Raw genomic sequence first — 19,946 nt, 5'->3', positions numbered from 1 at the left:
TATGTCCACTCAATCAAAGAGTCTCTTACATCTTTCTGGGCCTATTCATTTGCAGACAGGAGTAGAAGCTGTAACCAAGTTCTTCATACCATGCATTCATATGTGATGTTCACTCTTTGTATGCTGCCCAACTTCTTTAAGATAAAAGGAGTGATTTACAGCGGGGCCACACAGATGAGGAAGTTCTATATGGAGATCGCCGTCCTCGAGCATCTTCCGTTTCACCTCCTTGGGGTCCAATTTCCGTGCAAGGCCCTCACCCTGGAACACCTTATCTGTGCCTCACGGCTTCCAGCAGCTGCCCTCTCTTGTAACATCTTACGGAAAAATCCGAACAAACTTTTTGGCCAACCCAATATGTGTCTTAATTCCTCAATACCAAAAATTTTGTCTGGCTCATATTAATCATTTATAACAAAGACTATCGAGTGAATTTTAATCATAATTGAAATGCCTGGGACCCAGGATGGAAGGGGTCAAACATAAACATGGTACTGCAGCTATGGCAGAGACAAAGTGAGCAAGCTTTCATCTGGCTTAAAATATTCTTAATCAACATTCATTTTGACCAGTTTTAGTAAAAGGCTGCCATAGCATTTATACAATATAATGGTCACCCAAGATTTATAATTCTGTGATAAGGTTGGTTATTTCATAAAGAAAAACACGCATCCAACCAAAATAACTTCAGCACTAATATTCTACCTCACAGGACTGTTAGAATTGATTTAGGCAATCCATGTAAAAAGTACTTAGCACAGTATGTGCCACATAAACAGTGCTCAATTGAATCGATCAGTTTTTCTCTGTGAGTTTCATTTGCTTCCTCTTTAAAGAAGGGCCCCTGACTAGAAGATCTCCAAATTCCTTTGCAATTCAAAAACTCTGTAATTCTGGAATTATAAAGTTCAGATTCTGGTTATTTGACTCTTCCTTTACATTTTAATCTCAAAATAGACAGGTGACATCCTCGACCCCTCAGTGAAACTGGGAGGCAAGCGGCAGGGGCAGCTGATATTTCTACAGAGACTGTGAGGTCTAACCTGCCGGGTCTTCTGAATCCCACCTCAAGATTTACTGGCCAGAGAACTGCAGGTGGTTTTAAAGTCTAAGATTGCTCATTTGAAAATGATGTTCACTGTAACTCAGAGTGTGACTATGGTCATTGAATCATGGTGTCTGGCACATGGTCAGTGGCCCATAATTTTTTTCTTGATTACTTTCCTTTTGGGTTAGACTGACATAATATGTAGCTTGTAACTAAAAGATTAAAATGTAATAAATGACTTGCAAAACAGTAAAAAAAAAAAAAAAAAAAGGACTCAATAAAATTTAGCTCTTATTATAATTAAAAAAATGGGAATATTAAAAGAATACTAAGGTTAATTTCTCAGTTATGCTTATTTATAAAACTGTTTTAGCTTTTCCTTAAAAATTTCTTTGAGTAGCTACTGTTTTGGTAACTTGGTGGTATCCTCTAAAGTTTACTATCACTAATATTCTAGCTAAAAATTTGTATATTTAATACTCTATCCTTGTTAAGCTATTTCACATCCTAAAAGATGATGCTGTGAAAATGCTGCACTCAATATGCCAGCAAATTTGGAAAACTCAGCAGTGGCCACAGGACAGAAAAAGGTCAGTTTTCATAACAATCCCAAAGAAAGGCAATGCCAAAGAATGTTCAAACTACCGCACAATTGTACTCATCTCACACACTAGCAAATAACGCTCAAAATTCTCCAAGTCAGGCTTCAACAGTACGTTAACTGTGAACTTCCAGGTGTTCAAGCTGGATTTTGAAAAGGCAGAGGAATCAGAGATCAAATTGCCAACATCTGTTGGATCAAAGAAAGAGCAAGAGAACTCCAGAAAAACATCTACTTCTGCTTTATTGACTATGCCAAAGCCTTCGACTGTGTGGATCACAACAAACTGTGGAAAATTCTTGAAGAGGTGGGAATACCAGACCACCTTACCTGCCTCCTGAGAAACCTGCATGCAGGTCATAGTTAGAATTGGACATGGAACAACAGACTGATTCCAAATCAGGAAAGGAGTACGTCAAGGCTGTATATTGTCACCCTGCTTATTTAACTTATATGGAGAGTACCTCATGCGAAATGCCGGGAGGATGAAGCACAAGCTGGAATCAAGATTGCCGGGAGAAATATCAATAACTTCAGATACGCAGATGATACCACCCTTCTGGCAGAAAGCAAAGAACTAAAGAGCCTCTTGATGAAAGTGAAAGAGGAGAGTGAAAAAGTTGGCATAAAACTCAACATTCAGAAAACTAAGATCATGGCATCCGGTCCCATCACTTCATGGCAAGTAGGTGCGGAAACAATGGAAACAGTGACAGACTTTATTTTCTTGGGCTCCAAAATCACTGCAGGTGGTGACTGCAGCCATGAAATTAAGCAACGCTTGTTCCTTGAAAGAAAAGCTATGACCAACCTAGACAGCATATTAAAAAGCCAAATAATAGAACATTACTTTGCCAACAAAGGTCTGTCTAGTCATAGCTATGGTTTTTCCAGTAGTCATGTATGGATGTGAGAGTTGGACCATAAAGAGAACTGAGTGCTGAGGAATTGATGCTTTTGAACTGTGGTGTTGGAGAAGACTCTTGAGAGTCCCTTGGACTGCAAGGAGATCAAACCAGTCAATCCTAAAGGAGATCAGTCCTAGGTGTTCATTGGAAGGACTTATGCTGAAGCTGAAGTTCCAAGAGTTTGGCCACCTGATGGGAAGAACTGACTCACTGGAAAAGACCCTGATGCTGGGAAAGATTGAAGGCAGAAAAGGAGAAGGGGACGACAGAGGATGAAATGGTTGGATGGCATCACCGACTAGATGGACATGAGTTTGAGCAAGCTCTGGGAGTTGGTGATGGACAGGGAGGCCTGGCATGCAGCAATGCATAGGGTCGCAAAGAGTTGGACACGACTTGAGTAACTGAAGTAAACTAAAAACTAATCCTTGTTAAAATGTCAACAACAATGTTCCAGGTCAACTGTTCCCAGTTTGAGGCACAACCTGAAGTCCAAGGTGAAATCATAAAAGTAAGGACAATAAGATCATCTTTTACTCTAAGATTGTCTTTCCTATTTTTAAGTGTCAAAGTGTCCTTTCTTTTAAGAAATAATGGTAATTGTGATGATTACAAAAACAAAAGCTGAAGATGCCTGTCGATCCTCTATTTTGTAAAATGCTTCTGTACTAGTCCAGGTAATGCCTGAGTCAAGGAACCAGTATTGGATTCAATGTTAAGTATTACCAATTTTTCAAATAATTATAATATGAAATTTACAAAAACATGGATGCTCTATGTTTAACACTTTATGATTCATAAAGGTTATCAAGATCTGATATATGAAATTAAGATGTCATCTTGTCAAATGCAGCCAAATGATGCTTTAATTAATCTTTATATTGATATGGAGAGAATTAAAAACCATTTTACTCCCCCCTCCAAACGAAGAAAAATCACATTGAAGCAGACGACAACTTCTCTTTCAATACAATAGGCACTGGAGAAAAACAAGGTGCTGTATCTCCTTTCCTTTTACTGATTTTTCCACACGGGCACCGGCTATCAGCTAAGATGATGTCTATATATACGCAATATTTCTTTCCTTCCTTTTTTTAGTTACATTCCTGTAAGGCTGAGCTTTGAAGTGGTTTCTACCAGCCCTAATTTAAAATTTCTGATTTAATTAAAAACACTGTTTTCTTACTGAAACAAATAGACTTTGCTTAAAAAAAAAATTCTGTATTTTTTTCAGATAATTATAGATATTTTTATTTGGTACTATCAACCCACCAAGTTGTAATTTCTTTAAGGTTAGTTGCAATGTGGAATTGGAAACCTCTGAACTTTTTTTTTCAGTGAACTTTTTATATTCTGCTTAATGCAGACACATTTGGTTTACCCTGTTCTTTGTTTTTTTTTTAAATAAAACTATATTTTACTTTAAAAAATATGTAATCAAATAGAACATATTCTACACCATTCAGGGTACAAATCTTGGTACTGCTTTCACAGTCATGTGCTTCTCTTCTTGGTACATTAACACTTGAGAATCCTTATTCATTAATTCAATAACTATTTATTAATCACCTAAAATAGGCCATTTTTGCCAAGGATTGAGACTACAACAGCAAACAAAATCCCTCCCAGATTTTTCTAGAGAAGAGGGACAGAGGTCTGAGTGTTCATCCGTCCCATGGTCCTAAGTACTTTAGAGAAAAACAAAGCAAAGCAGCGGGACAGGTAATGGAGGACAGCGGATGGAGGAGATGATTTTAAACAGTGTGATCAGAAGAGACTTCACTGAGAAGGTGACCTTTTAAAAAAATGTAATCAATGTTATTTGTTTTTAAAATTTTCAGTGGTATATAGTTGATTTCAATGCTATCCTAGTTTCAGATGTAAAGTGATTCAATTATATGTAATTATACAAATATATATATATATTCCTTTCTACATTCTCCTCCATTATTGGTTATTATAAGAGACCGAGTATAGTTCCCTGTGCTATACAGTAGGTCCTTGTTGATCATCTATTTTATATATAGTAGTGTGTACATTTTAATCCCAAACTCCAAACTTACTCCTCCCTCCTTTCCCTTTTGGTAACCATAAGTAAGTCTTTTTTCCCTGTCTGTGAGTCTATTTCTGTTTTGTAAATAAGTTCATTTGAATAATTTTAAATTAAAAACTTTTTCTTATCACTTTAAAACTTTTCATTTTATATTGGGGTACGATCTTTTCATTTTTTGTTGTGGTTTTTTGGGCATGCATGTGGCCATGTGGAATCTCAGTTCCCTGACTGGGGATTTAACCTGTGCCCCTTGCTTGAGAAGCATGGAGTCTTAACCACTGGATCACCAGTGGCATATAGTTCATTAACGATGCTGTGTTAGTTTCAGAGTTACAGCAAAGTGATTCAATTATATATAAATATACAAATATATATTTCTTTTTTCTACATTCTCCTCCAATATAGGTTAATAGAAGATATTGAATACAGTTCCCTGTGCTATATAATAACTCCTTGTAGATTATCTATTTTCTGTATGATAGTATATATTTAAATCCCCAAATCCTAATTTATCCTTCCCTCCTTTTTCTTTGGTAACTGTAAGTTTATTTTCTTTTTCTGTGGGTCTACTTCTGTTTTTATAAATAAGTTCATGTGTATTACACTTTTTTAGATTCCACATATAAGTGATATCATATGCTATTTGGCATTCTCTGTGAGAAGGTGAGTTTTAATCAAACACTTGAAGAGATAAAGGCAAACATCTCAGGCTGAGCAAACATCAAGTCCAAAGGCCCCACAGTCTTCAAGGAAGGGCAAGAAAGCACGTGTGACTAGAACAGAGCCACAGAGGAAGATGTTTTTGAGTTGGCCAAAAAAATTATTGGGGTTTTTCAGTAACATCTGCCAGGAAAACGCGAACGAACTTTTTGGCCAATTCAAGAGCTAACTGGGAGTTAAATGGTGTTTTTACTGAGACAGAGAAGCCACTGGAAGAGCTCTAAAGGAAGGGAGGATGAGACCTGATTTAATGTTTTCAAAGAAGGATTCTTAGTGCTCTGAAGAGAGCTGACTGGGGTGGGGAGCAAAGAAGGAGGCGGAGAAGTTAGATGGCTGCTGGAACAGCGCAGATGAGAGGTTAACAGTGGCCTGGCCCAGCCTGGTCACAGAGAACCTTGGGTTCTAGACACACACTGGAGGGCTGGCAGAAGGCATGTCCTGACTCAGTGGATGAGGTAGGTAGAAGTGGAGTCAGGAATGACTCTGCAGTTTTGGCCTGAGCACCTGGATGGATGTAGCTGCCTTTCACTGAGAGACAGAAGAGAAAGGTTCATGGCGGAGGGCATGCTGAGTTTTGGATGTGCTGCATTTAAGATGTCTGTCAGTCATTCAAGAGGAGATGTACACTTACACTACACTGGGATCTACACTGAGAGATCAACACTGCAAGTTCAAGGCAAAGCTATGGGTTTAAGGTATTAATTGAGAGCAGTGAACCTAAATATATATGCAGAGCCATGAGACTTAAGGATAACACCAAGATAGGTAGGGACTAGATGAAGAAGTTCGGATAAAGAGATACAATGCCTAACTCCTCAGGCATTCCAAAACCCAGAGATCAAGAGGCAGAGACTGAAGAGATAGGCAGGAAACCTTTCATAAAGTGCTCGGGGGCAGGACTTTGTAGCTGAAGGAGCACCTTCCATACTTATGGCAAATAAGTGGTGGCTGACTGCCTTCCCTGGTCCACGTTCCACAGCCCCATTTCTAAGCTCCCTCCTTCTTGGAGTTTACTTGGCATTAGAGCCTCCTGAGAGCTCTGCCATTTGGAAGCTAGGTGTTCCATGTCTCCCACAGGATTCACTAGCCTGGGCAAGATGCTCAGGACCTCTGTTTATCTACACTGATAACAGCACAGGGTGTTCAATACTAGGTGAGTGTAGTGAGAGACGGAGTATTTCCCGCCCTGTCAGTGAACGAAGGAGGTCACAGTCATCAGCATCAGTCACCAAGGAGGGTGTGCTGGTGAGCCCTGAGGGAACTCAGGGAAGAAAGACTACCTGCCATCTAGCGGCCACCAGACTGCAGCCACTCCCTTGGCAGGCCCTGAGGAAGGGGAGCTCCCGGTGAGGAAAACACAGGACACTGGGCCCAGGCAGCTGAGGCGCGTACCAAAGCAATCATTTCCCTGAACCCAGACTCCTGCATCTTCCCATACATCTTGCTGTTGCTGTTTAGTCACCAAGTCACATCTGGCTCTTCGAGATCCCATGGACTACAGTCTGCCAGGCTCCTCTGTCCATGGGATTTCCCTGGCAAGAATACTAGAGTGGATTGCTGTTTCCTCATCTAGAGGATCTTCCTGACCCAGGGATCAAACCTGTGTCTCCTGCATTGGCAGGCAGATTCTTTACTGCTGAGCCACCAGGGAAGCCTTCCAATAGATAGGAAAGCGCTAAATTCCGTAACTTGGGACATCTGGTTGTCTTTAATTTACAATAATCTTTTCATGTTCAAACTGCCTGCTTTTTGTTGCAAAACTTCTATATAAGCTGGCTCCTTTCCTCATCTCCTGGGAGCAGTTTCTCAGAGTTATCTGAAATGCTGTCTCCTGGATTAAGTTCCTCATCTTGCCCCCAAATAAAACATAACTCACAACTCTCATGTTGTGCATTTCTGAAAAGTCAACACTGGACTGGAACTAGGTCTGGGCTTACATTTAGGGCACGCCCAAATATACATGATTTTGGGAAACTGAACTATATGCAAGGATTCACCCTGAATCACTAACAACCATCTGGGAACATTCTTCATTGAGAATGTTGAGAAAGAACTCCTGTGGCTTATTTACTAAGTTCTTTTCTGGTCTGAGGCAAGTTGTACAGAGGAAAAAAGGTGAAAAGAAACAGAATAGGCAACCTTTTGGGGTTCTATGTCTGTGAAGCAGCGACTCTTGAGGAAAGCACTGCATACCCTCGTGGGAACTGCTATCCATTTGGACTAGACTCACTGTCATTTCTGGGTTTGACACTTGAGAGAAATGCCTGTAGGACTTTTTACTATTAAAATCATAGATGCTCTTTTTCCATCAGTATGAGAATAACTTTAAAATGCTAAACAACAACAAGGAAAATAACTATTTTAATTTTAAAAAGAAAAAGCATCATTCCCCAACAGAAAAGCTGTCATTCCCCAGCTTCCCAAGTTCTCAGGAGTAACCTTTTGTTAAGTCAGTTTAATTCTTTTGATCTCAATAGATATCTGAGCTTAATGTTCTCCAGTTCTCCAACCTTCAGGGTAGCCTCCACTTTCCCCAGCACAACTAACCTACTCTGAGCTAACCTTCACCATCCTGGAATCCTGGTCCATCTGTCTCCAGCAGACTTCCCGCTGTGACATCCCGAGCATCCACAAATGCACGCCCTTTGCTGCTGGTCTCCTCTGGCTGGGCAGCTGTCCTCTCTCTACACTCCCTTCACCAGAGAAGTGGCCTCCGAATTTTCCATCAGTTCTTCAAACAAAGTGAATACCATCATGTAACCTGTAACAAAATTTAACTGAAGGCCTGGGCTGCCCAGGTGGCACTAGCAGTAAAGAATCCACCTGCCAATGCAGGAGATGTAAGAGATGAGGGTTTGATTCTTGGGTCAGGAAGATCTCCTGGAGGAGGGCATGGCAACCCACTCCAGTATTCTTGCATGGAAAATCCCATGGACAGAGGAGCCTGGAGGGCTACAGTCCAGAGGCTCAAAAAGAGTAGGACATGACTGAATCGACTTAGCATGCAAGTAGGCAACTGAAGGCTTGGGGACGAAAACTGAACACCTGATGTCAGGTAAGCACTACTATTTGATTCGATCTGTTGTTTCATCAGGGGCAGGGCCTTACTGAGGTTCTTCTCTGTCCTTCATAGCCAAATAGGAGTGCTCACTTCGGAGAACCCTCTTTATGAAAGGCTAGAGGCTTCCCTAACTAGAGTAGTAGTTAATTTCACAAATTAACCAATCACAGATTTGGTAATCTGACCCAAGCCAGCTCCCCCTGCCCCATACCCACAAACAAAAACAACTTTTTATCTTAAGTCTAGAAATTCAGAAACCCAGAGACCTAGGATAACTGTATGTATGTATTTTGGATTTTTTGGAACAGCCAAAAGCACAGTGTTTTTCCCAGAACAGGGGGAAAAAAAAAATAGTATGCCATCTATCTGCTCCACTTTGCAAATTTACCACTTTTTGATTCCATCCTCACATCATTACTCCCTCTAAACAGCCAAATATTCCCAAAGCATCATTATTCAGGTTTAACCCCCAACTCTTTGAAAAGCAAGGTTGTTGTGAGGGTTAAACACATAGTATGATGTCGGTATACATACTAAGTACTTAATAAAAGATAAAAACCTGCTGTTATTATCACCTGCAACATAGCATTTAGCATGTTATTTGTAAATGTCTCAGAATAACAGTCTATCACTGCATAAGCCCTTATGAAAGTGAAAGAGAAAGTCGCTCAGCTGTGTCTGACTCCTTGTGACCCCATGGACTATAAAGTCCACGGAATTCTCCAGGCTAGAATACAGGAGTGGGTAGCCATTCCCTTCTAGAGGGGATCTTCCCAACCCAGGGATCGAAGCCAGGTCACCTGCATTGCAGGCAGATTCTTTACCAGCTGAGCCACAAGGGAAGCCCAAGAATACTGGAGTGGGTAGCGTATCCCTTCTCCAGGGGATCTTCCTGACCCAGGAATTGAACCAGGGTCACCTGCATTGCAGGCAGATTCTTTACCAGCTCAGCTACCAGGGAAGCCCAAGCCCTTATGAGTAGGAGCTAAATGTTTGACATCTTTTTTATCTTCTGAAACTTTCTGCCAAAATTGGGCACTTAAAAAATGTAATTTTGCATGAGTGGTTCCTCTCTCAATTCAGATTTATAGTGTCTAAGAGAGGTTCTATGTGTAACACATAGGATCTTACCTCATGGTTCCTGTTCTCGAGGAGTTTATAAAGACATGTACAAATAATTACAGTACAAGACAAAGTTTAGTCATGAGAAAAGTTAAAAAACTGCTAAGGGATTCAAGGCAGACCCAGGTCATAACAGTGATCTTCCCAAGTGTGCTTTGGGAAACCCTACTGCAATTCCTAACACCCTGTTCACAGGATCCCCAAGGTCAAAATTTTTCAAAATACTACTGAGATGTTATTTATCTTTCTCACTCATTCTCTCAGAAGTGCACATTGGAGTGTCCAGTGTTCCCTGACCTGTGACAGACTGTATGTAGAAGCTCATAAAAGATGCTGGTTCTAAAAAAAAAATTAAAAAAAGTTGCTGGTTGTTTGGGATTAAGATAAGACATTCAAGAGGTTTTTCAAAATGCTAAACAGTGCCATTTTTCCTAACATTTTTCGTCTTGGAAAAGTTTGTTTTTCCATAAAAATATGTCATTTCTGTTAACATGCAATGAATTCTTCTTTTTAAATATTAAAAAAATTCTGAACTTTAATTTATAAATTTAAATTAGAAATATGGTAAATAAATATCAATCTATGTTTGTATGCATGTAACATACAGAACCCACACTAAAAACTCTTTTGGGTCTCCAATAATTTTTAAGCGTGTAAAGGAGTCTTGAGAGCCTGAGGTTCAGTTCCAAGAAAACGGTCTTACACTTGAGTGTTCACGGTGAAATCAAACGGGTTTGCTGGAGGAAGACGGCGAGTTTAGTTTCAGTCTTTCCTACCATCCTTCTTCTCTCGACCTTAAAGCCTCACGAATTCCTGCATCTCAAACCCTTCACCTTTGCCATCTCTCTACCCGCACGAAGCCTACCTAACTTTCCTCGGGTCTTCATCTAGGTCTGTGCATTTGAAGTTGTCTGGAATGACAGCCCTAAACTAATGGTCCCCGGACACCTTTCCTGGTATTCTTGGTTAACCCCGATGTCTTTCAGCTCAAGAGGACGAGAGTAGGAAAAGGGTGTGGAGGACCGGAGTCCAACCTAGAACCTCTGTGGGTCCAGGTTCTCCGCCTGGAAGGCAACTCAAGTTCCCTCACCCTTTCCAACCGGCGGTGCCTGCACCACTCGCCCGGCCCCGAGGCTTCCCAGCCCCCCATCGCCGCGTCCGCCCCAGCCCGCGGCGCCCCCCGCCCCAGCCCGCCCCACGTGACCCCGCCACCCCTCGGGGTCCCGGGGCCGCACCTGAGCCGGAGGCGCCCCCGACTCCCCGCCACCTCGGCCAGTCTCCTCCATCCCCGGCCCTCGGGCGCTCGGTCCAAGCTCCCGCTGAGCCTCCGCAGCAGCGGCTCCGGAAGGCGGCTGAGGGTCGCGCCGGCTGCCGCGGGGAGCGGCGGCCCAGAGGGCGCGGCCGTCGGCGGCGACGAGATCAGGGGCGGCGGGGCCTGCGGCAGCTCCCCGCACAGCGACAGGTCCCGCGCCGGCGACCCCAAGCCGGCCGCGGCTCCCGCCGGCCGCATCGCGCGCCTTCCGCTCGCCGCAGCGCCGCGGAGGCAGGGGCGGAAGGACGAGGCGGAGGGCGCTGCGCGGAGCTCTGAGGAGGAAGCACCGCTCCCCGCCCCGCCAAGACCGGTTTGCCTGAGGGAGCCCGGCTGGCTGGCGGCGCCCGCCGCTCCGGGGGCGGGGCCTAGGCGGGGGCGGGGCCGCCTACCGCGCGCGTGCGCGCACCGCCCCCTACCGCCCCACCACCTCCCCCGCGCCGCCTCCTCAGCGCCGTCGCCGCGGAGGCGCGCCCTTCAAATGCAGGGGAGGTGGAGTCGAGGCTGGGCGGGAAGGGCCGGGCTGTGGCAGGTGGAGGAGGAAGCGGCGGAGGAACTACGCCCGGGCGGCTCTACTACGACGAGGAAGCCTGCGGCGTAGGGGCTTCCCAAGGCTGTGGGAGGAGGAATTCCTCGCGTCAAGGAGCGAGCGCGCCGCTTTCCGTCGCCCGGCCGGCTGCTCCTCCGGAGGCGCGCTCGGCTGACTCAGTGACACCGGCGCCCGCGTTGGGCCACCTCAGCGAAGGCGTCCTCGTTTTCGGATTAGCTGTGTATGGCAATGCTGAGGGAAGTAGGGCTACAGATCCAGACAGATACTTAATGGAAACTGTCTGAAATCTGTGCCTAGACTTAAAAAAAAAAAATTGGGCTGTGGTGTATTTAGTTAAATCTTGGAAATGATTGTTTTTAGCAGGAGTCATCTGGTTTCCTCCGAGTCAGACTGCCACCCACAAGTGTCCTAAATCAAAGCAGGCCACTTTGGATGCCCTTCCCTGGAAGGCTTCAGAACAGATGAAATGACAATCGTAGGCGGCACCTGCACGCGCTTTCCGTCACTTAGCAACGTTCCAGGCCATTGCCCCCATTGAAAATTAGAGGGTAGTTTGGGACAAAAGCGAGCAAGCAACTTAATGAAGTGTGACTAGCCAGGTATCCCCTAGACAGCAGGCTTCCTGGTCTAATTTCTTGTGGTGTTAACTTTTGCATCACACGGGGACAGCAGGATTTCCCGTAGCAGTAATTTGGACATCCAGGTTCTACTTTTTGTCAACGTGGTTGCTCCATACAGTCTCCATCATATTCTATTGTCACTATTCGGTGATTTTTTAAAATTCGGAATAAGTTCAGGGTTCAGAAGTGAGGTATAAGACCAAGTGTACAACCTTTGGATCCAAGAAGATATGCTGGATTCTAGTTTTATGACTTTGAATGAGTTACTTAATTCTCTGCCTCATGTGCTAAAATGGGAATGAAAGTATAATAGTGTATGTCTCACTCTTTGTCTGAACCCACGGTATAGAAGGCATGAGCAGGGAAGCTGGAAGAAAATACAAGGAGCAATAGGAGCTACAGACATGTTTTATCTGCAGTGGCTGATCCGGCTAGAAAGCAGACATGGACAGTTCCCCGGGCTGTTTCAGGTGGTGCTTATATAAGTATACAGAACAAAGGTGGCATGTGGCCAAGCAAGTACATCATGATGCCCATGGGCATTGCTATAAATGATGCCAGCTGTTACATAATCATGCCAAGTCATGTTTACAGAACATGGGACAAGAGCGAGAAGATGTGGGCAAGAGGGCCTGACCATCACCATCTTGGCTAATTGCTATTCCTTGACCACATATATAGAGTTGTTACCAGAATTAAAGGAGTTGATGTATGTAAATCAGTTAACTCTGCTTAGCATGATGTTGTTGTTCAGTTGCTAAGTCGTGTCTGACTCTTTGCGACCCCATGGACTGCAGCACGCCAGGCTTTCCTGTCCTTCACTATCTCTCAGAGTTGACTCAAACTTATGTCCGTTGAGTCGGTAGTAGATTATAAATGCTGGCTGTTGTTCTTACAAGTGCAAATGCTTGTGTCATACTCAGACATGATAAACCTTTTTCAATTACTCCTAGTGTCTTTTGGTTTTGTCCTCAGTCAGTGAAAAAATATTAGTCTATTATTTGCAGGTACCAATTATGGAAATCAGTTCTTCTGGTCTTTATTATCTCATCATTATTGGTTTAGTCCTCTAGGCTTTTAAACTTGAGATTCAAGGGAGTTTTTAAAAGTGTGCTACATGCACGTTTTCGCTTGTACACCTGCTTATTCATTACCCTGTGGGTAACCTCCCCAATCTGATCAAGTACATTTTATCCAATACAGCCCAGCTGGGTACTGATAATGTCTGTGACCTCCCACCCCCTCCCTGCTTCTCCTCTCTGCCCCAAGACAAGTGCCTCCCTCGTTTCACTCTAGTCAGGGCCCCGTTTTTCACCTAAAAAGTTTATATCCTAGGCATTCACTCTACCCATCACCCTCCAAACTGTACCTTGGACTAACATTACATTTTATAACTGATCTTTTCCACCTCCCAATCAAATGTTAATATTTTTTAATGTAATTTCACTCCTAGGGTTCCCTTATGGGGCATGATGGTACAGTAGAAAAGAATGTGACCTTTAGAGTTAACCCTGAATTTGAATTTTGATGCTGCCAGTCATGAATGGTGTGACTTCAGGCAAATTACTTAACCTCTCAGCTTCAGTTTTCACATTTGTAAAGAGTAGAAGATAATAGTACTTGTTTCAAACAATTGTTATGAGAATTAAATGAGAAGTAATATGTACGCATAGAAAGTGCCTAGGAGAAGTAGATGTAGTTTTATAGTACTCTCAAAGTTGCCACGTTAATTTTGGGAAAAACATAGTAAGCAGTAATTCAACTGCCTTTTCTGTATTCACCATTATATTTCGTTAAAGATAGGAGTAAAACAGAGTGGAGATCTGACTTTTAAATGCGCCTTGAAAGTTCATGCATGTTTACAGATAATATACTTGGCAGTTCTTCCTCATTAGTGGAAAGTGACACAGGGCTTTGTGAATCCAGACAATTTGCAGGATGTCTGTGGTTTCATTCTATAGAAATCCATTGATGTCATCTTCGAAACACTCACAGATCTGGAAGATGACATAGTTTTTTTCCTTTACACAATTTGACTAGGGAGTGTACTCTAGCTAAAAATGCCAGAATGCCATTATTTTATATCTGGACAGATTTTCAAAAGCCCAGTGCAGGAGAAAACTCTGAGGTCCTAGGATCTGTATAAGACAGAGGGAAAGGAGACTTAACTGGCATTCCGTCTCTGGCTTTATTCCATGCCCAGCACCCTTTGTGACCTCTGACTCATCCTCTGTGGTGAGTCCATGCAGTCTACCCTCTGACACAAGTTTCTCCACTTCCCTTGCAGCCCCTTCTTGCCACCATCTCCCAAAGGATTGGGGGGATTTTCCCATTTCAGTTTCAACTTTGGAATAGCAGCCAAGTATGTGTTAATATTCCATAGTCTTTCTTCATGATGAAACATCCATGCCAGAGACTACATTCACTTGTCTACATTCATTCATTCATTCACAAATGTTTATTCGATACCTGCCTTGTGCCATGTTCTGGCCCAAATACTGTTAAAGGATGGTTTTCATTTTGTTTTGTTTTTATTAAGCCTGCTTTTTTTTTAATAGAGTGGTATTAGATTTATAGCAAAACTGAGAGGAAGGCATAAAGATATCTTACGTATCTTCTGTCCTCACATATACATAGCCTCCCTTATTCTTAATATGGCCCATGAGAGTGGTACATTTGTCACAACTGAGGAACCTACACTGACATGTAATAGTCCATAGTTTACATTAGGGTTCAGTCCTGGTGTTATATATTCTGTGGGTTTAGACAATTGTATAATGATATGTTTACACCATTATGTTATCATACAGAGTGTTTTTACTCTCCTAAAAATCCTCTCTGCTCTGCTTATTCATCCCTTCTCCCTCCCAACCCTTTGCAATCACTGGTCTTTATACTGTCTCCATATTTTGGCCTTTTTCAGAATAGTCCATGTAGTTGGAATCATACAGCCTTTTCAGATTGGCTTCTTTCACTTAATATGTATTTATGGTTCCTTCGTGTCTTTTCGTGGCGTGGTAGCTCATTTCTTTTTAGTGCTAAATAATGTTCTGTCATCTAGATGTATCACAGTTTGTTTATTCATTCACTTACTGAAGGTCATTTTGGTTGTGTCTAAGTTTCGACGGCTGTGAATAAAACTTCTGTAAAGATCTCTGTGTAGGTTTCATGTGGACATAAGTTTACAACTCCTCTCAGTACCAAGGAGAGTGATTGCTGGATCATTGGATAAGATTATGTTTAGTTTTGTAAGAAACCCCAGACTGTTTCCCAAAGTGGCTAGATCGTTTTGCATTCCCACCCTCAATGAATGAGAGTTCCTGTTGCCCCATAAAGCCTGGCCAACACTTGGTGTTTGGGTGTTTCAGATTTCGGATAAGATGGGTTTTTTTTAAAAATAAGAAACTTGAAACCATGACTCTCAACAAATGTACAATGAACACAAGTCAAAGATTTTACTTAACACATTAGTGAATGAAGGAAACAATATATAAACTCAGCAGGGAGTTGAAATGAATTAGCTTAATAGATGCAAAGCAGCTTCTTCCACAGTGGAGGAGGGAAATCCATTGAACCTTCCCTCAACAGAATTTATCTATTTATAATCAAGAACTATTTGCATTACTATCAGTTTTTTACAACTTCTATCTCTCAGAGTTGCAAAATACCTTAGTCAAAGGCAGAGATAACCCAGATTAACGAGCTAGTTAGGATACCCATTACATTTTACATCTTTGTTAATTCTTTCTTAGAGTGGTTAGAGTACATGCATTTGTGCTCAGTCACTAACTCGTGTCCAACTCTCTGTGACCCCATGTACGGCAGCCCACCAGGCTCCTCTTGTCTATGGGATTTCCCAGGCAAAAATACTGGAGTGGGTTGCCATTTCCTCCTGCAGGGGATCTTCTCCATCCAGGGACTGAACCTGTGTCTCCTGCGTTGGCAGGTGGATTCTTTATCACTGCGCCACCAGGGAAGCCAGTGCTTAGAGTACAAGGTTGACTAAATACAATCTGCTTATGGCAAAGAAAGGGAGTGGTGAGTGAGTAGTCTGTTGGCAGCAAGAAGGAAGGTTGAAACTATGGAGGGGAAGGTACCATGTGGAGCAGCAAGAGAGAGGGAAAACAAAAACCTCCTCACATACAAAGGAATTCCTGAGAGGCTGTCAGCAGCTAGTTTAGCAGCGCTCTGTGAGATGGAAGACATTCCCATGTACAACACACTCCCACAGACATTGCCACTTTCTCTGTCCTAGTCAAGAAAACATATCTGAGCAACAATACCAGGTGTCAAGATAGATATGGCATTACAATAGGAAAAGTCTTGAATCAGGTCTAATGTACTTTCTCTAACTCCAGTCATTTAACTTTTTTATGATTTTGTTTATTTCTGTCTGTGCTGGGTCTTGGTCGCTGCGAGGGCTTTTCTCTAGTTGTGGCGAGCAGGGCCCACTCTTCGTTGCAGTGCACAGGCTTCTCACTGCAGTGGCTTCTCTTGTGTCGGAGCAGGGTTCTAGCGTGTGTGGGTTTCAGTAGTTGCAGCAGGTGGTCTCGGTGTTGTGGTTCCCGGGCTCTAGAGCACAGGCTTGATAGTTGGGGCTTTGTTGCTCCGCAGCAGGTGGGATCCTCCTGGACCAGGGATCGAACGCGTGTCTCCTGCATTGGCAGGCAGATTCTTTACCACTGAGCCATCAGGGAAGCCCAATCATTTATTATCTACAGAGCAAATCAGAAGCGCTGATACGTCAATGATTAGCACTAGCAAATCACCAGGCATGCATTTCAATGGAAGGTAGGAACTGCAATTGATGTGACGTTTCTCATGGCCGTGAGACACTTTGTTGGGGTTTCCGAAAGGGTGCTATGTTAATCCACCCAAGTCTTTTGACTTTGTGACACTAACAATCGCGTTGGACTGTGATGTACTTTATGAAGAAATTAATACAATAGTATTTACCAACTATTATACTAATCAGTACTCTCTTAGGTTGTAAGAAGGATGCTGACCACAGCAGTGCTCCTCATGTTTGGCTGCACATAAGAATCTCATAAGGGCCTCACAGTTCCTCAAAAAGTTAAACATAGAATCATCATATGATCCAGTAATCACTCTTCTGGAATAGACCCAAAAGAATTGCAAGCAGCAACTCAAACAGACCCCTGTACACCAATATTTGTAGCAGCATTATTCACAGTGAATCAAAAGGTGGATACAGCCCAAATGTTCATTAACAGATGAATGGAAAAGCAAAACATGCTACATACATACAATGCGATGTAAGGTAGCCTTAAAAAGGGAGGGATTTCTGACACATGCTTTAACATGGAGGGACCTAGAAAGCATTATGTTAAGTGAAATATGCCAGAAAGAGAAGGACAAATATTGTATCACTCCATTTATAGAAGGTCCCTTGAATAGGCAAATTCATAGAGACGGAAAGTAGAATACTGTAGAGGTTAGCAGAGCTGGGGAAAAGAGGAGTTATTGTTGAATGAACGTGAAGTTTCTCTTTGGGATGATGAAAAAGTTCTGGAAACGGATAGTGGTGATGGTTGCACAACATTGTGAGTGTACTTAATGCCACTGAATTGACAAGTGACAAGTGAAAGTCGCTCAGTCGTGTCCGACTTTGTGTGACCCCATGGGCTATACAGTCCTTGGAATTCTCCAGGCCAGAATACTGGAGTGGGTAGCCTTTCCCTTCTCCAGCGGATCTTCCCAACCCAGGGATTGAACCCAGGTCTCCCACATTGCAGGCGGATTCTTTACCAACTGAGCTGAGGGAAGCCCACTGAATTATTTACGTAAAAATGGTTAAAAATGGTAAACTTTGTGTTTTATATGGTTTACCACATACACACTAAGGAAACTTAAAAACCTGAGAAACTTTAAAAACATACTGATACCTGGCCACAATCCTCAGAGATCTGATTTTAATTGGTCTGAGGTCTTCTTTACGTTTTTTGCTTTTTTCTTCTTCTTCTTCACAGTAGTTCTAAAAGTCCCTCAGGTGATTTGACTGCACAGCCAGCTTTCAGAAGGGAGCTTAGTCTCCAGGGTGGTAGCAACCAGCCTTGACTACACATTAGGCTCATCTGGGGAGTTTTAAAATATATTGGTCTGAGGCTCACACCCACGATTCTAATTTAATTGGCTTGGCGATGCTGCCTGGTCCCTGAGAATTTGTTCTTGAATTTCCCATCTGTTTCTAATACGAAACCAAGGTGAGACCCACTGCTCTCGGGAGAGTCCAGGATCTCAGTGTTTCATTCCACCTTTGGAGAACTAGCACTTCCATTTCAGACAGTGATGAAACCAAGGGCATGGTGGGAAAGGAGCTTCTGATGAGTCAGAGGGCCAACTTCTTCAAGGCCACTTGATTCTTTCTCTTTCCCTTTACAGTCAGAATGTTAAAAGTAGGAGAACAGAGCAAACCGGCAGAGGGTCCAGGAGAAACAGGTCCAACTATTTGGCTCATTCCTAAGGGAGAAAGGCTTTTTATTCTTCTAGGCATCTGGCTCCCCCAGCTTCTAACATGGGCACTAGCCCCCCCGCCCAGCCCTGGTCCCACTTAGATTCCTCCCTCTCCCCAAGAGAGGCACAGAGCTGACCTATCTAGCCAGCATTCCAAAGAGCCAGGGCTGTTAAGAGTATCTCGATCAAGAGACCTTTGCCCTGGAACTTTCCAGGCGGACCAATGGACCTCAGGTTCAATCTCTGCTAGGGGAACTAAGGTCCCACATGCCCTGTGGCCAGGAAATCAAAACATAAAACAGAAGCAATGTTGTAACAAATTCAATAAAAACTTTAACAATGGTCCACATCAACAGAATCTTTTAAAAATTCTATAATTTAAGCTTTTCACTGAGCAACTCATGAATTTTATTAGAAAACTTCAGTAAATATATATAGATATAGATACTATCTGTATATAGATTGGGAGCACTGAGGCGCCTAGAAATTTTTATGGTATCTTAGTAAAAATAACCAATAATTATTTCATACTAAAGGAGAAGGGGGTGACAGAGGATGAGATGGTTGGATGGCATCACCGATTCAAAGCACATGAGTTTGAGCAGACTCCAGGAGATGTGAAGGACAGCAAAGCCTGGCGTGCTGCAGTCCATGGGGTCGCTAAGAGTCAGACATGACTTAGCGACCGAACAACAACCGCAAACGAGAATAGCCTGAAGAAGTACATATGGGGTCATCCGATTAACACGATATTCATGAGAAGTTAGCCCTAAAGAGCACGTTAGCTGACTTTGGCCAATAGCTTCAATTTCACATGAGAGCCTTGTGGCCTAGAGAGGGTTTCTCTCTTTTCTTAAGCCTCTGCTGTAGAAGTTCTCAAAGTGTGGGCCTGGGCGCAACAGCATCTGCTTTTTAGCAATGCAAATTCTCAGGCCCCACGCCAAACCTCCTGAAGAAGACTCACGGCATGGACCCCTTTCTGTCACTGAACAAGCCCTCCTGGTGAATGGGATCCACACTGTCTGAGAACCAAACCCCCACCCTTCAGCTTTAAAATAACTTCTCTTAGATCATTCTCAGCAACACAGAGAATTACTTCCTGTTTTATGTCTAAATTTATCTCTGTAAAGCTTTGCAGGGCGTGGCATGCTGTCTGCACAAGTGCAGAGGCACCTTCACGGGTAACAGCGGAGAGTGGGGTTCAGCAGAAGCGGGATATGCAGACAGGGCTGGTGGCGGGCAGGCGAGGGGGAACAAGGGCTGGTCTTCGCCCCTTCCCGTTCCCGCTCATTGATAGCTTCCTGGACCAAGATCCACTCCAAAGAGGAGTGCTCATTTGGGCACAGCTCATTTGGGGTCTGGGTTTCAAAGACAAGTGGCACTGAGTCGAGGGAGTACAGAGTGGGGATAAATGTTAGAGAAATAGGGGAGAGCCGCGGGCGTCTCATGGGCTGATTGACGCTGTCCAGAAGTGGTCTGA

General features: G+C 43.2%; 1 protein-coding gene, 1 long non-coding RNA gene and 1 pseudogene across 6 annotated transcripts in view; all 3 read right to left on the bottom strand.

The window, feature by feature from the left end:
- MALT1 (MALT1 paracaspase) overlaps positions 1-11,201 on the bottom strand; it is a 61,155-nt gene extending 49,954 nt beyond the window's left edge. Inside the window, exon 1 of one of the 3 annotated variants that reach the window (XM_043889071.1) lies at positions 10,749-11,201. In XM_043889071.1, coding sequence (XP_043745006.1) covers positions 10,749-11,023 — 275 coding nt within the window. In that variant the 5' untranslated portion in view covers positions 11,024-11,201. The remainder of the gene's footprint in view (positions 1-10,748) is intronic. The other 2 variants (XM_043889073.1, XM_043889072.1) reach the window with 2 other exon arrangements.
- On the bottom strand, positions 84-10,663 carry LOC122684609 (annotated as a pseudogene).
- Positions 11,202-15,429: 4,228 nt separating the features above from the next.
- LOC122684834 overlaps positions 15,430-19,946 on the bottom strand; it is an 80,445-nt gene continuing 75,928 nt past the window's right edge. Inside the window, exon 4 of one of the 3 annotated variants that reach the window (XR_006338164.1) lies at positions 15,430-16,647. This is a non-coding gene — a long non-coding RNA (uncharacterized LOC122684834). Of the gene's footprint in view, positions 16,708-17,767; positions 18,473-19,946 lie in introns of those variants that run through there. The other 2 variants (XR_006338163.1, XR_006338162.1) reach the window with 2 other exon arrangements.

This window comes from Cervus elaphus, chromosome 27 (genome assembly GCF_910594005.1).
Source record: "Cervus elaphus chromosome 27, mCerEla1.1, whole genome shotgun sequence".
Lineage (NCBI taxonomy): Eukaryota > Metazoa > Chordata > Mammalia > Artiodactyla > Cervidae > Cervus > Cervus elaphus.
Note: the sequence above shows the minus strand (reverse complement) of the source record. Positions and strands in the feature narration are given on the sequence as shown.